Below are 23,843 nucleotides of genomic sequence, written 5' to 3'. Positions count from 1 at the left end.
ACTCTTTTGCTCTTCATAAATTTGTTACCTTGCTTCTCATCAAATTGTTTTGATTGCCATTCTGTGTGGTACACTTTTTTTCAGGTGTACCACGAGGTGGCCACGTGTGCCCTGATCCTGGCATACCTGCACATGGCCAACGTGATGGAGCTGACTTCTTCCCTGGTGCTGAAATTATTTTGTCATGCAATCCAGGATATCATCTGGATGGTCATCATACCCTTACCTGCCAAGGGAATGGGCGATGGAGTCATCCTCATCCCACCTGCAAAGGTAAAAAAACACAAAAAACACGGTTGACGTTTCTTTAGCAACAGGTAGGACAATCTGCGAAATATGCATAATTATTGTACTACTTGCACTTATAAGCAAACCCAATGTGAAAATGTCTCTTTTATTCACTGTTCTTTTTCAGGTTCACAAAAACATTTTAAAAAATCAACAAATGTCAATGGCAAACCCAATCAGTATCCTAGTCCGGTGGAGTGTGGGTGGGGGGAAGACAAGGGAGGGAACTTTAGAGAAGTGGGGGGGGGGGGGGGGGTGGGGGGGAACTTTAGTTTTTTACATTGGCTTTGAGTGTAATAAGATACCCTAATGTGGCACCAGTGAGGTAGTGAAACTCAGTGTGAGTGAAACTTCTGATTTTTATTTCACATTATTCAGTCGAGACATTGCACAACCGAGAACAAGCTTGTGTTTACAACTAGAAATGACTATTGTAGGAGCTCGGTCTCAGCGTGTCTCATTGTGTGCACCTGCCTGTGACGGGTCTTATATTCCAGTGACTATAAAGAGATGTGACTGTCGGATGGAGTATTGTATCGTCTTGATAAATGTTTAAACACTTTGGGCATTGTGACAAGTGGATTAGACCAATTCCTGAAATTGCTGCCTGGGTGGGCCATGGACCTGCCACGGGTGTAGTTCTACCCAACGGCTTTTCCATCAAGGAGTGTGGATTTGCTATCAAGCTGTAAAAATACAATGAAAGACTGCAATTGGGGGAATCAACCTCAGACAGGATGTGAAGAAGATGGCACAATCAAGGCAGCGCGATCCACTTTATCCAAAAGTTTAAAAGTAACCCTTAAAAAGACACACCCCACCATGATCATTGGTCTTTTTATCACCTATATTCTCTTTTACATCTGTGACACATTATCCAACGGACCATAAGCCATTCTTGTTGACATTTGATGTTTGTCTATAAGTACAACAACAACAACATGCATTTTAAGGCCATTTTCCTTGCTAGAGCGCGGGTTAGCCTTGCGGTCCCCATGACAATCTTCTCCATTTTGCCCTATTTTCCGCATCTCCCCTTGTTAACCCCCTTGCCCGCATTTCTTCTTCCACCATCTTTAGCCAAGTCTTTCTCGGTCTTCCCCGTCCTCTACTTCCTTCTACATTCATTTCCATCACTCTTCTCAACCAGTCACTTTCATCCTTCCTCAACACATGACCAAACCATCTCAAACTGTTTCTCTTCCAAGCATCCATCACAGGCTCCATTCCCATCATCTTTCCCAATTCATCATTTGTCTTCCTCTCTCTCAACGATACTCCACACATCCACCGAACCATTCGCATTTCCACCCTTTCCAGCCTTCGTTGCTGCTCTACGTTCATTACCCATGTTTCGCTCCCATAAATCATAACACTTCTCACACATGCAGCATACACCTTTCCCTTCAGCTTCAACGACACTCCCCACCTCATCAGCACGCCACTCAGTTCCCGAAACTTCTTCCATGCACAATGTTTGTCTATAAGTGAGAAATGTTTAATTCGCAAAGGTTTCCTCTCACCTGATTGAATAAACCATGATGATAGAACAATAGAACATTTAACTGGTATTGTACTACAAAATTAACATTATTACATCTCAAACTGTATTTGATCTTTAAGGTGGATTTAGAAATTCACTCTTAAAAAATCCCCAAAATGGCCAGTAATTTGGGACCGCTAGCAGGTGTGTAGCACTGGGATTCTCATGTGTGTACTATTTTTGAATGTCTGCAGCTGTAGAGGAGCCTGGGTAGGGTTTGAAACTGCAAAGGGCTTACCTTGTGTAGCTTTTCATGGTTGCTTTATACAGATTTATTTGGCAAGAAGAGCATGGGAGGGGCTAATTTATTTGATAATTATATCCACTTGCGGTAATTGATTGGATGAGAGCTGATTGGCTATTCCCTCCTATTCCGGGTGAGAGATGTGATTGAGTCTTATTAGTCCCCGACCTGGAGAGGAATATTGGTTTGCTCTCGCTCTGTCTGTCTGTCCCATCTATGATTTTCTGGACGTTTTCCCATACCCTTTAACATTTTCAACTGAAACTTGGTACCTAGCTTTATTATGATAAGTTACAGAACAAGTTTGAGTTTTGGGGCGTTTCGCCAATTTTTCACGGATTTATGCCCTTTTTGCTTGAAACAAGAACATTCATTGGGACCGGAAGGGGACATGTATTGCTAAGCAATTCTCCCTCTTGTTTACATGTTGACTGCTATTGGCTTTGCACGTGGTACATGCTTGGAATCCTCGAGGGTATGTGTTTCTGTCTACGCTGTTGCTGATGATTCACCAATAAGTGATGAAACTGGTCTGACAGCTTATGGGGATTCTTGTGTATGTATGATGTGTGAATGTCTGTAGCTGGAGATGAACTCAGGCAAAGTTTGAAACAGCAAATGGCTTACCTTGGGTTGTTTTCATTGTTGCTTCATGCAGCTTTCTTTGGCTAGTAGAGCCATATATATTGTTGCGGATCTCGAGCCCGTCGACGTACTAAGGGGGGTTAAACCCTTCTCCCCCTCGAGCTTTGAGTCCACGAGGCCGCTCCCTACTTTGCACTCGTGGTGGGGTGGATTGTTAAGCAATTCCAGCCGCCAACCCCGTAGCGAGCATGCGGAAGGGTCTCTGGTCAAGTACCCAAGTACCTTCGATACACACGCCGCCCCAAGGACGGGGGCTGAACCCCACACGAGATACGCTGGTCTGATACGCCCGATCCGTTTGCGTGTCACGTAACTCGTGCCGTTAATTATTATTGACCCGATCGAGCGGTTTTATCTCGTACAATGCGAGGCCAATTGGGAAAAGACATGAACGGCCAAATGGAAGAAAAATAACACAGGTTTATTATAATTTGTACAATGATCAGGGCAAATAGACACAGGGTAGAAACTTAACCATCCTTAACTTGATTTCCCAGACAAGGGCGCTCTCACTCATGCGGGGAAAGGAAGGAAGAGAAGAGAATGCGCTCAAGCGCGGTCGTTTGTGCAGTTCGCCCCGGATAGCTCGTTGGGCGTTCCCTTGAGGATGTTCGCGGCATGGACGTCGGCCTCCAGTCGTGCACGCATGGGAGGGAATCCGCCTGGCGTGTCCCGATGTTAGCGAGGCAAACGCGCATGTGCAGGGATCCCAGGCAGGGAGATCGTTGGAGTCTCGGGCCCCGGGAGAGATCGTCCTGCGAGAGCGCTTATAACAGGGGCAGCTCAGAGCAGGGGCAGAATGCAGACTACAGAGAGAGCGATGAGAGCTTCTTTCGTTCAGGGGCAGGGAGAGTTCGTGCTTCGACCTCGAGAGCTCAGAGACAGAGACAGTGCTGGGAGCTTGGCCACGGAGAGAGAGTTCGGGGGCCCGGGGCGGGGTTTTATAGCCCCCCCCCTGAGTCCCACCAGAATGTTCCAAGCACCTCCCCTGGCCGCCATTGCTGGCCACTCCCCTTTAGCTCCTATGGGCTGCTTGCCACTTACCGGCCACTCCCCTTTAGCTCCTCCCTCGGGCCTCCTAGACTTGTTCCAGGCCCTAGCACATGGCATTCCAGCCCAATGAGGCCTACACTTACTTACCTGCCTCAACGCATACTAACACAGGAAAGGAGACGATACTTAACATTGAATAAGAAATAACTGAACTAAGCGAGGCTGCATGTTGTGTGCAACTAACTAAAAGGGGGGTTTGCCTTTATTCTCAAAACCGCAACAATATATTGTCGTGTGACTACCCTGTAGTGAACACCGCAGGGTGACATGGATGACCAAACGAGCTTCACTCCAAGGCGTTCAATCCAAAAATGACGGTATCCTTTGCATGCGAGGGAAAGGAGGATGACGAACTTACAATCACCTGAAAAAGTAAGTACACCCCATGTAAAGTTTTGACTTTTTCAACATATTTCAACATAGAGCTATTTGATCTTCATTTCAACAATATTGACAGATAAAGGTTATATAATACAACAAATATCATGAAACATTTACATTTTGTAGTCCATTGTATAATTTAAATAAACATAAATGCAAATTTCGCATGTGGAAAAAGTAAGTACACCCCTACATTTATCACTACTTCAAATACCTAAAATTAGAATCAGGTGCACCAGCTCAGGTGCAAGTGATTAGAACATCGTTAGAGAGGATCTTGGAGGAACGTGTCTTATTTAAACCTCAGACATTTCGTTTGGTTTGCTCTTTGTTGTTGAAGTGTGCGGCGTCACCACGCCTAGATCAAAAGAGCTCTCTGAGGCCTTCAGAAAGAAGGTAAAAGATGCCGACGAGTCTGGGAAGGGATTTAAAAAGATCTCCAAACAATTTGAAATCAATCATTCGACTGTCCGGAAGATCATCTACAAGTGGAGAAGATTCGAAACAACTGCCAACTTGTTCAGGCCAGGCCGCCCCAGCAAGTTCAGCCCGAGAGCAGACCGCAAGATGCTGAAAGAAGTCTCTAAGAACTCCAGAATGTCATCACGGACCTACAGGTAGCTCTTGCCACTGTTGATGTCAAAGTGCACGAGTCCACCATTAGAAAGAGGCTGCACAAATTTGATCTACATGGGAGGTGTGCCAGGAGGAAACCTTTGCTGTCCAGAAAGAACATCAGGGCAAGACTAAAGTTTGCCAATGAACACCTCGGCAAATACCAGCACTTCTGGAACAATGTGCTCTAGACAGATGAGTCAAAGGTAGAGCTATTTGGCCACAGTACCAGAAGACATGTTTGGCGAAAACCAAAGGCAGCATTTGACGACAAGAACCTGATACCAACTGTAAAGCATGGTGGTGGAAATATTATGGTTTGGGGCAGCTTTGCTGCATCAGCGCCTGGGCAACTCACCATCATAGAATCCACTCTGAATTCTTCATTGTACCAGAGTGTGCTTGAGGATAATGTGAGGCCATCTGTCGGAAAGTTGAAGCTCAAGCGAAGGTGGACCTTGCAACATGACAATGACCCTAAACATACCAGTAAATCCACCAAGGAATGGCTGAAAAGAAAGAAATGGAGGCTTCTGGAATGGCCAAGTCAAAGCCCGGATCTAAATCCCATTGAGATGTTGTGGGGGGATTTGAAACAAGCTGTCTATGCAAGAAACCCCTCAAACATCGCACAGCTGAAATAATTCTGCACGGAGGAGTGGGCAAAAATTTCTCCCAGTCGATGTCAGAGACTGGTGGACAGTTATAAGAAACGCCTACTTGAGGTTGTTTCTGCCAAAGGGGGCAATACCACCTATTAGAGCCAAGGGTGTACTTACTTTTTCCACATGCGAAATTTGCATTTATGTTTATTTAAATTATACAATGGACTACAAAATGTAAATGTTTCATGATATTTGTTATATTATATCACCTTTATCTGTCAATATTGTTGAAATGAAGATCAAATAGCTGTATGTTGAAATATGTCGAAAAAGTCAAAACTTTACATGGGGTGTACTTACTTTTTCACGTGACTATATCTATACACACACACACACACACACACACACACACACACACACACACACACACACACACACACACACACACTACAGTGTACATTTACATGTTAACCTATTCACGTATTGATTTACCATCGCACTGATAAATGGGCTGAGAACACATCTCTTGAGATACTCTTTTGAAACATTGCCAACTCAAAACAACAAGTTAAAGAGTCACGTGTAATCCATCGATTTTTGTTTATTGGCCTCTAAACCACGATTTGATTACATGCATATCTCCCTTGACTCCCTTGACATATCACCTGCTTTCGACACGGTCTGGCACCCAGCTCTGCTCACCAAACTCTCCTCGTATGGTATCCATGGAAATCTCCATGCATGGGTTTGCGGACTTCCTCTCTGGTCGGAGTCAACATGTGGCCCTGAAAAGACTGACTGGAAAACCCTCCCATCTACTTCCTCAACAATCCTCTCCAAGAGGTTCTGTCGCTCAAGCTTTTGGGTCTCACTATCTGCCATGATCTTTCTTGGGAAAACCACATTTCCAAGCTGGCCGCCAAAGCCAGTCACCGACTGGGCATCCTCCATCTTGCGAAGTCCTTCCTTGGCACACCTGAGCTCCTCACCACATGACAAGGCTTTCATCCGCAGCTCAATGGAATACTGTTCCCCCCTCTGGGCCGGTGCTCCTGCCTCACACCTAGCTCGGCTTCACGCTGTTGAAACCAAAGCTTTCAGAATCATTGGAATCTCCTGCGATGAAGCTAACTCCGAGGGCCTCTCACACACTCACCGCAGGCAGGTTGGTGGTCTTTCTGTCTTCTACCGACTCCTTTCCGGCCTTGCTCCCCCAGCTCTCTCTGTGCTCTGTCCCCCTAATATTCCTCCAGGTTGCACAAGACCTGCCAGCAGCCCTCTTATGGTTAAACTGCCAAAATCTAGGCTCTCTGCTCACCTTCACTCTTTCATTCCCCTTTTCTCCCACCTGTGGAGCAAACTCCCCCATTCCCTTCAATCCCACTACTCCCTCCAGGTCTTTAAAACAGCTGTTCACCAACATCTCTTATCTTCCCCCATCCAAAACCTTGATCTTTTCTACCCCCGCTAATTCACCCCAGATACACTTTTTTTTAATTCCAACTTCTTTCCTGGAAGTCCTTGCAGTGTCCATATGTTTTATACCTCTCCCACCTCCCCCCAAGCCCTCTCCCTCCCTCAGTTCTCTCGATGGCCCTGCTCTCAAATGTTGTGTTTGTGTCGTTCCGCCTCTCTCCCCATCTTGTCTACCGCTCCCCTTATTTTGTGTTTTATGTGTCGGTTTGACTTTTTGTGTGATTAATGTTCGCTCTTTTACGAGCCTCGATCTTGTATACAAAAAAAATAAATGTAGTAGACTCATGTTGTGACAAACATATGTTCTGTGGTCCATTCGGCTTAACGGTCTTTTTCAGCTTTTTATGTTTCTTTTGAGAGTCCTCCGATTGTGAAAGATAAGTTGTTCTCCATCGGTGAAGTAGTTATCGAAATGAATGTTTTATGCCTGACAGCACCATGTGGAGGTTACCACCAAGCAAGCAGTGGGGTCATCCTGTCACCCGGATTCCCAGACTCCTATCCAAACTTCCTGAACTGCACTTGGACTGTGGAGGTTTCCTATGGCAAGGGTGAGCAGCCGAGGATAAATTGCCTTATTTATTTGTGTATCGGTATTAATTCTTAATTTATATTAATTTATTGCTTCTGTTTTTTAGTTTTCAATCACCAGACAGTAGACATTTTATGTGAACATGTTTTTGCCAATTTTTACATTGCTAAGCACTTGCATCACGATTTCTCAGTTCTTAATTTGGGTCACATGTCCTTGTCACATATGAAGTACATATTCGTAGCGTAAGATGATTACTGTCATGAAATAAGGAGGAAAATTAGTTTATCTTTTCATTTTCTGCTCTTTTCATCTTTATATTTTTACAATCATGTCTGAGGTAGCATTGGCTTCTGTTCTATGTGGTCACTTGACATTGAACCCATTCCAACTTGATGATCTGCACATGATTTTATGGTGTTTCGTTGAGTTCTGTTTGATTGCATTCAAATATGGTAACAACTGTCAAAGGTAACACTGTCTTCATCTCATACTTGTCCTTGTCTTCCACGTACCTGCCCTTATTGTTCAGTCTAATGTTTATGACTTTTCTCCACTCGAGTTGTTGTACGGAATGACATTTAGTTAAAATTTCATTCAACATGATCATAAGACCATTTTCTTGTTGAATGTTTTACCTGCTTGAGGAAGGATGATTTTTGCATGCAGTTGTCAACTTCACTGGCCATGTGATGGCCACTCGGTTGGTTTTATTGTGAACACGTGTAACTAATCAGATTTTTACAGCATTCTCCAAATGCAATTGGAATTTCTTTTCGATGTGATGTGATATGCTCTGATAAATTTGTGTCCCATGTGGAATGCATCTAAAGCAGGCTAGAGCTAAATCAAAATAGGTCATGAGTTCCCACTCGTGTTTTTTCCTTGAAATGCACTGTGTTAAAAACTCTATATTTTTGATGAAAACTCACTTTTGAGCATTATTATGTCTAACCATAGAATGCAAAAGGACAAACATTTGTATTTTCATTTTGCTGAGGAAACAAGAACATGAAAGCTAGAAGTTTGCATTTTCACCTCCATCACCGAAGGCTTTGGAAGCCAACTTTGAAATGTGGATTGTCCAAGAAGGATCATTGGTGATAGTGAGACCCAGGAGATTGAATCACTGAATCTCCTCAAGAAGATTGTTAATAAAGTAGATATAAGGGTTTGTCAGATGGTCCTTTCAGAAAGAGTGAGAGTTTGAGATTTGTCAGGATTGAAATACATATTCAAAGTGTTTTACCAGCTCGTGATTTTTCAAGGTCTGAAGAGAAGGAGAGAGGCTGCTGCCTGCCGATCTGAAAGATGAGAGATTTCACGGCAGAGAGTGAAGTCATCACCAACTAGATAAAGAGGATTTTCTTGAGAGTCAGAGCGATCGTTGATCAATATCAGAAATGCGATGGGGCCTGGAACACTGCCTTGTGTGTACGTGCTCTCCTGAATGCTCGTGGGGGTTACACGAAGTACTGAACTGTAATTTTACTGTCCGTAATCCCAGTCGTAATTTAACTTCAGCCTTGACATGGAAAGGAGATGAAAGTGTTCCAAGTCCCATCTTCTTCCTGATCTTCATCAACAATTGAGAGCCACATATTTGCTATGAGAGCAGAGGAAGTCAACAACCCAATAGTGGAGTTGGCCTTGGATGCCATTAGGAGAGAGTTTGGAGAGCAAGGCGGGATGCCAGACTGTAAGTATACTTATATACAGACTTGGCATTTAATATGGATTTTTTTTCTTCTTGACTTGGGTTTACTTTCTGAACTCGGTATATCAATCTGGTGAGTTTCTTTTACGCTTCGGTGATTTCTTTGTTAAAAGAACCATGTCACTGATTGTCTGTCGCAGCAAGAAGTCAATAACAGGATTATATCACAGGTGGCGTGACAAAATGTACGGACAGCTACATTTGACGATTGGCTTCACAATCGGGTATATAAGGGTTGTTGCGTTCTGTATTAGTGGAAAACAACTGCTGCATGTCTACAAAAGTTATTGCCGCTTCCCCTGGAGATGGTCTGTCAACTCGACAATGCTGTTTGTCATTTAGTGGTGGCTTTACGAAATTCCGGCATTAAACAGCGTGCTATTGCTCGGCAGTATGGCATCACTCAAGGTCAGGTGTCAAAGATCCTGAAACGAAATGCTCAGAGGGGTATCCCTACTCCAATACCGAGGCCAGGACGTCCCCGCAGAACCACAAGGAGGGATGATCGCCAGCTGCACCGGTTAGTCCGCAATAGCCGTACCAAGTCAGCTAATCGGCTTAGGGCTGAGTGGCAGCAACTGACAAATGTGCCTGTATCCAGAAGGCTAGTCAACCAACGACTAGTTCAAGCAGGCTATCGTGCCAGGCGTTCCCTGAGAAAGCCACGTCTGACCAGACAACACCACCAGCGCTGATTGCAGTGGGCCAGAGAGCACCGTCAATGGCAGCCAGGACACTGGAATCACATGACCTTCAGTGACGAGTCTAGATTTCTGGTCTATCGTCAAGATGGCCGTGTCCGAGTGCGTAGACAAGTGCATGAAGCCTACAACAAAGATTGTATAGTGCCAAGAGTCCAAGCTGGAGGTGGTGGGATGACCGTTTGGGCTGCTTTTCATGCAGGGGGCAAAACTGACCTGGTTGTTCTGAATGGAAACCTGAACCAGTTCAAGCACAGGGCCATTCTTGAATAAACATTGCTTCCATTTGTTCGTGCAGCCTTTCGAGGAAAATTTGTCTTCCAAGATGACAATGCACGGCCTCATCGTGCTCGCATGATCCAACACTTTCTTGCTGACCATGGTGTAGAGCATATGGAGTGGCCTGCCATGTCCCCGGATATGAATCCGATTGAGAACTTGTGGGCAGAATTAACGCGTCAAATCGACAACTTGGACCAGCAGCCTGCCTCTGTGCGTGAATTGCAGCAGGCTATTGTAACTGCATGGCAAGCGATTTCTGTCCAAACCTTGGCAAATCTCGTGAACAGCATGCCTCAACGTGTATGTGCTCTCCTGAATGCTCGTGGGGGTTACACGAAGTACTGAACTGTAATTTTACTGTCCGTAATCCCAGTCGTAATTTAACTTTTGTTTTTGTTAAAAAATTTTTTTGGCTGATGTGCAAAATAAAGAGATACTTCTGGAAAACGCACAGAAGTTTAACACAGTACTGTGTGAATTGAGTTCGATATCAGTTTACATCACTTTCAAGGATCAATTTATTTGCTTCGAAATGTCAAATGTGGTTTTTGTTTCTTTTAAAAGTCACATTAACAAAATCTAGAATAATTTCAACATAATTCCAATGAACTTTTGGTTCTAAGTCATCTTGAAAAGTAAGTTCACCCCCACAAAAAAATATTCCATATTAAATGCCAAGTCTGTAGTTATTCTAGGAAGAGTATCCTTCCCAAAGACAGGCAAAGCTCGCAAAAGTATCCGTCCCCAGTGACGGGCTAAGTTAAAGTTTAATGAATGAATGATTGTTTTAAGGCCATTTTTCGCCGCTAGAGCGGGGGTTAGCCTTGCGGGCCCCATGACAATCATGGTTCCCTGTTTGAGGCAATGTTTTTTTTCATGGCCGGATGCCCTTCCTGACGCCAACCCTTAGTCACCTCTTACGATGCGCGGGGATACGGTGTACCTATTCTAAATCAGGGTACACACCGGGATCATTCATCCCAGCAAGCTGGTACTCAATTTGCCGACCTCGGAAGGATGACAGGCTGAGTCAACCCCCCCGGCGTTAATTCAGCGATCGACCAGGATTCGAACTCACGATCCGAAGATCCCAAGCCGGCACCCTAACCACGAAGCCAACACCAGGCGTTGGGGATAAGTTAAAGTTGATCTGTCAATTTAAATAATATTTTGTGGACTTTAAAAAGGTCAATTGTGTTGCACTGTTGGTTTAGCTTAGAATCAATGCTCTGAGGTACACTATCTCGCCCACCACAAAATGGTGGGGCAACATCGGGTCGCGGAGGTTGGATTTGTTTGTTTTTCTATAAACAAAAAGGGCAAAATTTCCTGGTTGCAAAACAAAATTTGGCATTAACATTATTCATGCCTATTCTTCCATCATTTCAGAAGTGAATATTGAGCTTTTCAATCACAGTGCGGCCAACGATTGCCACAAACGGGAGACAGACGAATGCATGGGCAGACACCATGGTTCACAACATAATAGATGACTTCCCTTCCAAGGAACATCAACACAGAAAGATACCATTCGGCCCTTCAAGCCTGCCAAATGGTTGCCATCCCATGACATTTTTTGTACACAGAGTCGAGGCTCATGGAAGAGATAGAAAACCAAACAGATCAGGATACAACAGGACAAAATAACAGTAGCGAGAGTGTGCAGGAATGGCAGACACCAACAGTGGAGTTGAAAGACAAAATAGAGGGAGAATTGGCCAAACAATGCGGTAGGGAGGAATGGGGGTGGACAGCATGGATACAGAAGGAAACTTCTTTCCCCTCTCCCCAAATCCAACCTGTCCCCTCTGTCCTGGAGTTCCTGTATAGAGAGAGTTATGACGACCCGGAATTAGAAGCCATTTTGTTTCCATTGTTTGCGCCACGCACTAGTGCACTGCCCGCTAGTGTGTTTTCATTGTGCGTAACCTAGTACAAAATTTGAGTGCCTACATTGTGTAATTTGTGATTTGCACCGGGCTCCTCGCTTTTGATATGATTTTCTCTTAGTCCACGATAAGAATCGGATTTTGTTTATTGCAATAATCTTTGTTCAGAAATGTCGTTTTATGTGGGGAGGAGAGGGAGAAGAGGGGGAAAAGGAATAAAAGGGAAAGAGGGGACAGGAAGTGCCTATCATTTTCTGGACTACCTTGCTCTCTTGCGTCTTACTTTCTTGACTAGCATGCATGCACACAAAGCCGACAATGTGAACATTTTCAAATCTCTGTTAAAGACTCATTTATTTGAAAATGCCTACATCTGATGATATCTTAGGTTTTCTTCTTGTATAATTTGTATTTGTATATTCATCTCGTTGGCTTTCTTCTCTTTTCTAAGCGCTTAGAGGCTCCTGCAATTTACGCGATATGAATTCCTATTATTATAACAAGATTGCCTTAAAACCATCTTGACAAATGACAGAAATGTTGATTTTAAATATGAAATTAAAAAGTAATTCAACTTTTCATGTCGGCGCACCGGGAGAAATACATATGCACAATTAAATTGTAATTATATAAAAGGCCCAGAAATTGTAATCCAGACTTGCAATGGAAGAGCATGCATGTAAAACATACCCATTTTTCATAGCAATGTACAATTAGTTGTATGGTGTACATCTAAACTATTCCAAATTACATACATGTACATAATAATAATAACAATAATAACAGTATTTATATAGCGCCTTAGCATGAAATGAACAAAGCGCTTCACAACATATCTTGAAGACTACAACTTACATTACACAATCTTAGACGAATACGACTTAAAGCTACTTTTCAAAAAAATACAATTAATTTGCTTTGGAAATAAATGTGTTTTGAGTTTTGATTTGAAAGTTTTTATGTTGTGTGAGGTCCGAATAGTTATAGGTAGTTTGTTCCAGAGGGCAGGTACTGAGTTGCAAAAGGCTTTGACCCCGTATGGCATATGAGTTCTATTACAGACAAGGAGAGTCTTATCAGCGTGTGATCTTAAGTATTTGGCGTCATTAGAATGAGTGTGAGTATTAAAGACAATACTCACATTATTAAGTATTATTAAAGACAACAAACAAAGCCAGACAATAAAATAGAGCGTTCCTCGTATGTATTCAATGCAAGGCCAGAAACACGCGAAGATCGGACAGGAAACAACATGGCGTCCACAGACCACGTGACCAATTTTTTTCAGACTCTTCATGTCGCAACTCTCTCTATACATGGACTCTACTCTGTCCTTCCCCTCTCTCCTCCCCCTCCTCTCCTCCCACTCCCCTCCCCACCCCCACTCCCTCCCCCACTCCTCTCTCCCTTCCCAACTCCCTCCCCAACTCCCTCTCCCACCTCCACTCCCCTCGCCCTCCCAACTCCTTACTCCATCCCTTCTCCCCCACTCAGCCGAGGTCATATCTTAATTCCTAACGCACTGTTAATAAACAAACTGTGATTGCATGTTGCATGTATTGACCTACATTAAAAATGTATAATACAAGTACAGATACATTTAAAGTACACCGCCCCCATGCAAAATAAATAAATAACATATACTCCAGTGTGTGGCATTGCTGGGGGTGGCGATGCCATCATGTAGCACATAGAGACGGTAATGGGAGGGAGACGTGTACAATAATTGATTGATTAATTGCACAATTAAAATTTTTAAAAATCATAAAATAATTAAATTCTTAAACAATTGGCTAATGGCATACCTAAACCAGCTGTGTTTCATCTGAAGCTGCAGCTTTTTTTTTTTGCTTTTTTTTTTGTATACAAGATTGAGGCTTGTGTAGGAGCTAACATCAATCACAAAAAAAAAAACGGACACACAAAACATACAATAAAGGGAGCGGGAGATAAGATGGGGGGAGAGAGGGAAGCACACAAGTACAACAGCAGAGAACAGGGACATCGGAAGATCTGTGGGAGGGAGTGGGCTTGGGGGGAGGAGGCATGGGAAGGCATGGGGGGTGCAGGGGGATTGTGGGGGGGAGGGGGGGGGAGGGAAGGAATAAAACACATGGACACTGCTAGAACTTCCCAAAAAAAAAAAGCTTACAATTTTTTGTTTTTGAATTAATCTATAAAAATATATAAAATAATCGTTGAATTGATCAATAAATAACTAGAACGGCACTCGGTAGAGCGCATACGTCTGCCAGGCTGAACAGTTTATGTTTTCTATCCCACGGATAGGCCGGATCTGTATTCGGACCTGAACCAAAATCTAATCGGCTTGTTCTTGTCACCTATCCAACTCGTCCATCAGGTTTAGTCATAACTCGAACATAACGTTTTAAATATCATGTTATATATCGCTTTTCGCCCGATCTCTCAATGGTGAAGAATCACTTAAGAATTAAATAACTCTCGTATCCGATCCATATTCAGATCTTTACCAAAATCGACTCGATTAGTCCTTGTCCCTATCTCCAAATGGTGAAGAATCACTTTTTACTAGCCGGATCTTCACCAAAATCCAATCGAACGTCCTTGTCACATACACCACCTCTCTGCCAAATTTTGTCCGAATCCGTCCACAATTTTTTGAGATGTCTTCACAGACAGACAGACAGACAGACAGGGGTGAAAACATAACCTCCATCCACCTTCTGTGGAGGAGGTAATAAATAACGAATTCCCTAGTAGGGAACTGTACCCTCCCTCCACTCCATTCCCTCTCCCCTCTTTCCCCTCTCTTCCTGTTCCCACATCCCATCCGACCAGGCACATTCAAAACGGCTATTACAATGCATTTTTGCCAATAAAACACCAATGTTTGTCCGATGTTTCTCACCTTTTGCTGCAACCGAGACCAATACCATCTTAACGACTACGAAAAATGAAATCCAATGTTGAATTGGAGTTGAGGTAAAGCAGTAAGGGAGTCAGAAAGCGTGAACTTTACAAAAGAGGCTGATGAGGCCGAAAAGCTATGTTGAGCAATGGTGGAGATTTGATTTTGAAGCCCTACCCTGAACGGATGGACAGACAGACTGGAGGAGCGTGTTATGGTGTGTGTGTGTGTGGGTGTGTATGTACATATATATATATCTTATCAAAATATATATATGAGGGGCACTAATTTTTTTTCCAACATCCAATCGGCTTCATCCAAAACAACTTCCAACACACAAGTACAACAGCAGAGAACAGGGACATCGGAAGATCTGTGGGAGGGAGTGGGCTTGGGGGGAGGAGGCATGTCTCCATGAGGAGGCATGCTTCTTCCAACATCCAATACAATCATCCAAAACAAGACATCATTCAAATCTTCAAAAACAAAAATTCTTATTTTTCAATATATGACTTTGCTTAATTAGGAAGAATATGTTTTTCCTATTATTTATATATACAGTACATGCATCGTAAAATAGAAATAATCTCTGCTTCATATTGGAATGTTGTAAGTATCTCAAATTGGGGAACGTTATAAATGTCCCATGTATGGAAATGCGATGGCATTTGAGAAATTTTATTATATGACATTTTCTGACCTATACTATCTTATCAAAAGTGGTCGGACATGATTTTATTTCTCATACATAGGCACAATTGATGTGGATCCATTTCACATCATGTTGCGCCAATATATGGCCATTACGAGAGAGCTGAGGAGGGATTGGCTTTGCTCCTCTTTGGCTTTGACATTGCTACCGACATGACATTTGGCTGATTAAGGTGCCTTTCAGGCTACACCATTGGCAGAGACAGTGCTTGAGTGCTATTCGCCTGAACAGTCAGAGTATTTATATATATATATTTTATTGGTGTGTGTGTGTGTGTGTGTGTGTGTGTGTGTGTGTGTGTGTGTGTGTGTGTGTACACACGTACATGTGCATTGACTCTTTAACATTTCACTGTTAAATTCATGAATGGAAACAATTATCACAAACAATCATTGCAAATGGAGGCAGGAATCGACAGGGAATAATCAAGATTCAAAGCTAGATACATAGATGTACAGCTGGTTTCACATGATGATATATTGTGACCATTTCTACCTTGTTTACACACTTTTTGGCATACCTACCCTACATTATTTGGCATACCTACCCTGCATACCTAAATTATTTTGCATTTTTACTTCCGCCACCGAAGGTGGACAGAGGTTGTTTTCACCCATCTGTCTGTCTGTTTGTTACTTGCAAAATCGAAGATTTTTCGAATATATTTTGTCGGTTGCGTTTGTTATTCTGTGTCTATCACCGGCCTACAGGTCACAATTCTAAAGTGATCGTCATGAAACTTCACCAAGTTGAAGAGGCCGTCACAATTGAGAAGCCTATTGATTTTGAGGTCAAAGGTCAAAGGTTCTGGAGGTCAAATTTCTAAAATCGCCATTTTAATCCGACTGACTTGAAAATTGAACAGCATTTGTATACCGAGTTACTAAATTGGAAAACCAACTATTTTTGAGGTCAAAAGGTCAAATGTAAACTCAAGGCCAAATTTCCAAAATCATCAATTTTCATCTGAAAAAACATAAATTTTCATCTGATTGACTTTTTTTTTTTTTCTTTTTTTTTGTATACAAGATCGAGGCTCGTGAAAGAGCGAACATTAATCACACAGAAAGACAAACAGACACATAAAACAAATAACATCGGGAGCGGTAGACAAGATGGGGAGAGAGGGGGAAGGACACAAACACAACATTTGAGAGCAGGGACCGAGAGACATGGAGACATCAGGAGAACTGTGGGAGGGAGAGGGCTTTGGGGGGAGGCATGGGAAGGGTGGGGGTGGGAGAGGTATAAAACATATGGACACTGCCAGGACTTCCAGGAAAGAAGTTGGAATTTCAAACAAGGTGGATCTGGGGTGAATTAGTGGGGGTAGAAAAGATCAAGGTTTTGGATGGGGGAAGATAAGAGATGGTGGTTAACAGCTGTTTTAAAGACCTGGAGGGAGGAGTGTGATTGAAGTGAGTGAGGGAGTTTGTTCCAGAGGCAGGAGAAAAGAGGAATGAAAGAGTGAAGGTGAGCAGAGAGCCGAGATTTCGGCAGTTTAACCATCAGAGGGTGGCTGGCAGATGTTGTGCGACCTGTAGGAATATTTGGGGGACAGAGCACAGAGAGAGCTGGGGGAGCAAGGCCGGAGAGGAGTCGGTAGAAGACAGAAAGACCACCTACCTGCCTGCGGTGAGTGAGTGAAAGGCCCTCAGAGATAGCTTCATCGCGGGAGATTCCAATGATTCTGAAAGCTTTGGATTCAACAGCGTGAAGCCGAGCCAGGTGTGAGGCAGGAGCACCAGCCCATAGGGGAGAACAGTATTCCATTGAGCTGCGGATGAAAGCCTTGTATGTGGTGAGGAGCTCAGGTGTGCCTAGGAAGGACTTCGCACGACGGAGGATGCCCAGTCGGCGACTGGCTTTGGAGGCCAGCTTGGAAATGTGGTTTTCCCAAGAAAGATCATGGCAGATAATGAGACCCAAAAGCTTGAGCGACAGAACTTCTTGGAGTGGATTGTTGAGAAAGTAGATGGGAGGGTTGTCCAGTCGATCTTTTCGGAGAGACATAGTAAGAGTGTGAGATTTGTCAGGATTGAAAGACATGTTCCACTTGTTTGACCAGTCTGTGATTTTGTCCAGGTCTTCAGAGAGTGAGGAGGCTGCAGACTGCCGATCTGAGGGAAGAGGAATGGAGCGGCAGAGAGTGGAGTCATCAGCAAAGAGATAGAGAGGATTTTCCAGAGAGATCATTGATAAAGACCAGAAAAAGCACAGGGCCTAGCACACTGCCTTGGGGAACTCCAGCCTGAACAGGATGGGGAGATGAGAGAAATCCATTCAGGGCCACACGTTGACTACGACCAGAGAGGAAGTCCGCAAACCATGCATGGAGATTTCCATGGATACCATAGGAGGAGAGTTTGGTGAGCAGAGCTGGGCGCCAGACCGTATCGAAGGCGCGTGATATGTCAAGGGAGACAGCTCTGATTTCCTGTTTGGCATTGAGGACCTCCATCCATTGTTGAGACAGCAGAAGCAGCATGTCCAGAGTAGAGTGACCTGGTCTGAAACCAAATTGATGATCAGAGATCAAGCCATTGGAGAAGAGGAAAGATTTCATATCCGAAGCAATGATGGATTCCATGACTTTGCTGATAATTGGGAGCAGGCTGATTGATCTGTAGTTGCAAGGATCTGTTTTTGCACCTTTTTTGTGTAAAGCGGTAATGTTTGCTGATTTCCAGGATGCTGGCAGATGACCTTGAGCAAAAGATAGGGTGAAAAGAACAGAGAGAGGGCGAGATAGAGCGGCAGAGCAGGATTTTAGGACCCGTGGGCTGATGCCGTCTGGTCCAGTTGCAGAATCAGAGTCGAGGTTTGACAAAAACTCCTCCACCTTGTCATGAGAGAAGGACACAGAGTCCAGGAGCAGTTGGGTTCGACTGGGAAGTGTGGGAACAGAGAGAGATGGGTTTGGGACTAAGGATTTTGAGGCAAACACAGAGTTGAGGCATTCGGCTTTGTCACGTGCGATGTCAACTGTGTGGCCATTTGAGGTAAGGGAGGGGATGGAGGGGGAACAAACACCAGAAACGGATTTGACCAGACGCCACCAGGATTTGGAGGAAGGAGACAGGTTTGAGAGTTCATTCTTGAGTGAGGAGAGATAGTGCTTCCTGGCACTCCTGAGGGTAGACACACACTTGTTCCGAGCTTGGTGGAAGGAACTGAGATTGTCTTCAGTTGGATTAGCCTTCCAAGAGGCAAAGGCAAGTTGTTTCAGGGCAACTGCCTCACCACAAGATTCAGTGTACCATGGACGGGAGGAAGGGTAAGACAACTGACGGCGAGATGGGATAAATCTGTGCATGAGAGAGATCAGTTTGCTTTGGAAGAATTCCCAGGAAGAATTGATGTCAGAGACTTGAACATTTAACAGCATTTGCACAGTGCCTCACTGAATTGGGAAACCAACTATTTTTGAGGTCAAAAGGTCAAAGGTCAACTTTTTTGTATACAAGATCGAGGCTCGTTTAAGAGCCAGCACATTAAACACATGCAAGCACATAAAACACAAAAATCACAAATGGACACATAAAACAATAAAGGGAGGAGGAGACAAGATGGGGGGAGAGAGAGGAGCAAACAAGCACAACAGTAGAGAACAGGGACATCTGGAGATCTGTTCGAAGGGAGAGGGCTTGGGGTGGGGGGTGGGTTTGGGGGGGGGGGGAGGGAAGGGGTACACGGTACAAAACAAATTCACACTACAAGGAATTTCAGGAATTAAGTGGGAGATTGAAAGATGTGCATTTGGGGTGGACTAACGGGGGGGTAGAAAAGATCAAGGTTTTGGATGGGGGAAGATAACAGATGGTGGTGAACAGCTGTTTTGAAGACCTAGAGGGAGGAGAGTGGGATTGTAGAGAGGGAGGGAGTTTGTTCCAGAGGCGGGAGGAAAGTGGAATGAAGGAGTGAAGGTGAGCAGAGAGTCTTGATTTTGGCAGTTTCACCAGAAGAGGGTTGCAGGCAGATCTTGTGCGACCTGCAGGAATATTTGGGGGACACAGCACAGACAGAGCTGGGGGAGCTAGGCCAGAGAGGAGTCTGTAGAAGACAGAAAGACCACCAACCTGCCTGTGGTGAGAGAGTGATAGTCCCTTAAAATCAGCTTCATTGTGGGAGATTCCAATGATCCTGAAAACTTTGGTTTCAACAGCGTTAAGCCGAGCGAGGTGTGAGGCAGGAGCACCAGCCCAGAGGGGAGAGCAGTATTTCATCAAGCTACAGATGAAAGCCTTGTATGTGGTGAGGAGCTCAGGTGTGCCAAAGAAGGACTCCGCACAATGGAGGATGCCCAGTCAGGGACTGGCTTTGGAGGCCAGCTTGGACACTGAAGGTGAAACTTCGAAAATAATCGTGGGAGATTCCAAACAATTCTCAAATATGTCTCAAAAAGACGTCAAAAACGTTAATTTTCATCCTATTAACCCGAGCTTTGATCAAGATCGTCAATTTTAATCTTGATGAAATGGACAATTTGATGGATCAATGGCATCCTTTGGGGAGGGGAGGAAGGGGGTTGATTTTGCCAGGCTCGTGCTCTGCATGAGACGTCTTCTTCTTTGTTTGTTTGTTTGTTTGTTAGTCTGTCTGTGAAAAAGATATCTCTAAAAGGTGTGGACGAATTTGGAAGAAATTTAGCAGAGAGGTAATGTATGTAACAAGAACGAAATGATTAGATTTTGGTGAAGATCCGGATTCGGATCCAGCTAGTAGAATTTTAAAGTGATTCTTCAACATTGGGAGATGCCTGGTGGTGGATGCCTGGATGCCTAGCCTGGTGTTGGCTCAGCGGTCAGGGTGCTGGCTTGGGATCCTAGGATCCTGGGTTCGAATCCCGGTCGATCGCTGAATTAACGCCAGGGGGGTTGACTCAGCCTGTCATCCTTCCGAGGTCGGCAAATTGAGTACCAGCTTGCTGGGATGAATGATCACGGTATACACCCCGATTTAGAATAGGTACACCGTATCCCTGCACATTGTAAGAGGCGACTAAGGGTTGGCGTCAGGGAGGGCATCCGGCCATAAAACATTGCCTCAAACAGGGAACCATGATTCTCATGGGGCCCGCAAGGCTAACCCCCGCTCTAGCGGGGAAAATGGCCTTAAAACGATCATTCATATTCATATTTTTCTTCAACATTGGGAGATGGGGCCAAAAACTATATATAGAAGGACATCTCAAAAAGTTGTGGACAGATTTGGACGAAAGTTGGTGGACAGGTTGTGTGTGTGACAAGGACGAATCGATTCGATTTTGGTGAAGATTTGAATATGGATTCTGATACGACAATTATTTAATTTTTAAGTGATACTTCACCATTGAGGGATCAGGTGAAAAGCGACATATAACAACAAAAACAACAACAGGCGTTTTAAGGCCATTTTCCCTGCTAGAACGGGGTGTTAGCCTTGCAGCCCCCATGACAATCTTCTCCATTTTGCTCTATTTCTACAACTCCCCTTGTTAACCCCCTTGCCCGCATTTCTTTTTCCACCACCTTTAGCCAAGTCTTTCTCCATCTTCCCCGTCCTCTACTTTCTTCTACATTCATTTCCATCATTCTTCTCAACCAGTCACTTTCGTCCTTCCTCAACACATGACAAAACCATCTCAACCTATTCCTCTTCACAGCATCCATCACAGGCTCTATTCCCATCATCTTTCGCAATTCATCATTTGTCTTCCTCTCTTTCAACGATACTCCGCACATCCACCGAACTATTCGCCTTTCCAGCCTTCTTTGCTGCTCTACGTTCATTACCCATGTCTCGCTCCCATAAATCATAACACTTCTCACACATGCAGCATACACCTTTCCCTTCAGGTTCAGCGACATTCCCCCCTCGTCAGCACGCCACTCAGTTCCCGAAACTTCTTCCATGCACATCGCACTCTTGCGACCGTCACCGAGTCTGATCCACCTTCTCCATTCAGCATGTCTCCTAGGTAGCAAAATGTTTTCACACCTTCCAGCTTCATGCCATCTCCAAGATCCAACTCAACATTTCCTCCATCTGCAGCTCCTTCTGTGCACACCTTACACCTGAATGTAGCTGCCACACTGGTTAATGACCCTCTCAAACCACGACATTTTTGATGAACCCACTCAGCGCACATTGTACATTGAATGGAGTTCACTCCGACACCCTTCCTGCACACAGCACACGGCCACTTCCCAGTTCTTTCTACCTCACCACATGCTTTACCACTTGCCATCACCTTCATATTTCCGTCTTTCCGAAAAGCGATATATAACAAAATATTAAAAAAAGTTAGGTATGATTTTTGACTAAACTAAGTGGATGAGTTGGGTAGGTGACAAGAACAAGCCGATTAGATTTAGGTTGAGGTCCGAATACAGATCTGGCCTATCATTGGGATACAAAACAAACTGTTCAGCCTGGTGCTGAACTGCTGAACTGAGTATATATATATATACTTGATATGAGCTGCTGACCACAGATAACTCTGCAGTCCGAGGGCTTGCTAGGCAACTGTAGCCGCCGATTAAAACCGCTAACCCCAGCATGGTTTTCGCTCCTTGATTATGTGTTGTCTTACCTTTGGCACGGCAACCCTTATTGGGGATCGCACCTCAACAACCACTCGTCTATTTATTATGTATGGCCGAGCGAACAGTGGATAGCTGTTGGCTAATGTCGGAGCCAATCAGTGTGGCAAAACTTCCTGTCTAACTAAACGTATACACGATGTTGGACCAATGGAGGAAATGGTGATCAGCTCGGAAACATTTAACAGTTTAACAAGCATATTATTTTCGTCAAGCATAACAAGGTTTATTTAATCAGCAGTGACAGGTAGTTACGATAGCAATCATGAGCATTTATTGTCCCCCGTCGCACCGCGGAGCGAAAGCGGGACTATGGTTTTCCCATGCGTCCGTGCGTGTGTCCGTGCGTGCGTGTGTGCGTGCGAACGTGCATGCGTGCATCCGTGCGTGCGTGCATGCATAAGCGAAGGACTGAATTCTAATTTGGTGTGTGGGTGCAACCCACGTCAAAATCCAAGATGGCCGCCGCCATGTATGTCTGATGCCATGTATGTCTGAACCTTGTGAGCGGAATATCTTGAAAAATAAGGGAAGTACCAACTTCTAATCTGGTGTGTGGGTGTATCTAGGCATAAGGAAAACGCTATTGAATATTGGGTCGCCACGTCAAAATCCAAGATGGCCGCCACCATATATATATATGTCTGAAACTTGAGCGAAATATCTTGAAAAATAAACGATCTACTAACTTCTAATCTGATGTGTGGGTGTATCTACACATAAGGAAGAAGGCTATTGAAAATTGGGTCGCCACGTCAAGATCCAAGATGGCCACCGCCATGTATGTCTGAACCTTGTGAGCGGAATATCTTGAAAAATAAGTGAAGTACCAACTTCTAATCTGGTGTGTGGGTGTATCTAGGCATAAGGAAGAACGCTATTGAAAATTGGGTCGCCACGTCAAAATCCAAGATGGCCGCCACCATATATATGTCTGAACTTTTTGAGCGAAATATCTTGAAAGATAAACGAACTACTAACTTCTAATCTGGTGTGTGGGTGTATCTACGCATAAGGGAGAACGCTATTGAAAATTGGGTCGCCACGTCAAAATCCAAGATGGCCGCCTTGCGTCTTCCACTTTTTCAACTCACATCACTTCAACGACGGGGGACCTAGGCGTAACGCTTGTCTACAATTGATTGCGAGAAATCTCAAGCAAAAGGCACAATTAAAAGAAACAGGCGAAAGCAGACTATCGTCATGCTTATAGGGCCTACTTGCAAATCCCCATCTTGTCTTCCGCTCCCTCTTTTCATATATTTTGTTTGTCTGGTTGATTTGTTTGTGAAATAAATGTTAGCTCTTTCACGAGCCTCGATTCAGTATACAAAAAAAACAAAAAAAAAACTTTCCTATCAAAGGATGAGCAACATTTGACAGGTGCCATCAATCATCCGGGAGTGTAGATTTAGAAAGAGGAGTAGATTAGTGGCCGAGCTGAGTGTGGGTACAGCTCCTGGCTCACCTCACACAGACATGAATGGGTTTGCGTGAATCTCAAGTACAGGACATGAATGGCTGCAGCTGTTGTGGTCCAGATAAGCAGTGCAGAGGTTTGGGCATCCCCTCACAGCTTTGTAGGTTGTCCCTGCAAGCGTCATGCACACTCGTGCAACATACAGGGTCTCCCTTGGTGTCTCATTTGTCCAGAGCAGAGTCGAGACCTCCCAGCAAATGAGACGA

The 23,843-nt window shown here is 44.2% G+C and overlaps 1 protein-coding gene across 1 annotated transcript in view; it reads left to right on the top strand.

The window, feature by feature from the left end:
• LOC137433184 (CUB and sushi domain-containing protein 3-like) overlaps positions 1 to 23,843 on the top strand; it is a 1,533,363-nt gene that overhangs the window by 809,235 nt on the left and 700,285 nt on the right. The window contains exons 22-23 of the mRNA XM_078783994.1: positions 85 to 273; positions 7,285 to 7,401. Coding sequence (XP_078640120.1) covers positions 85 to 273; positions 7,285 to 7,401 — 306 coding nt within the window. The remainder of the gene's footprint in view (positions 1 to 84; positions 274 to 7,284; positions 7,402 to 23,843) is intronic.

Source organism: Myxine glutinosa, chromosome 8, assembly GCF_964187855.1.
Source record: "Myxine glutinosa chromosome 8, kmMyxGlut1.1, whole genome shotgun sequence".
In the NCBI taxonomy this organism is placed as follows: domain Eukaryota; kingdom Metazoa; phylum Chordata; class Myxini; order Myxiniformes; family Myxinidae; genus Myxine; species Myxine glutinosa.
The sequence above is the reverse complement of the archived record's forward strand: the minus strand, read 5'-3'. Positions and strand labels throughout refer to the sequence as shown.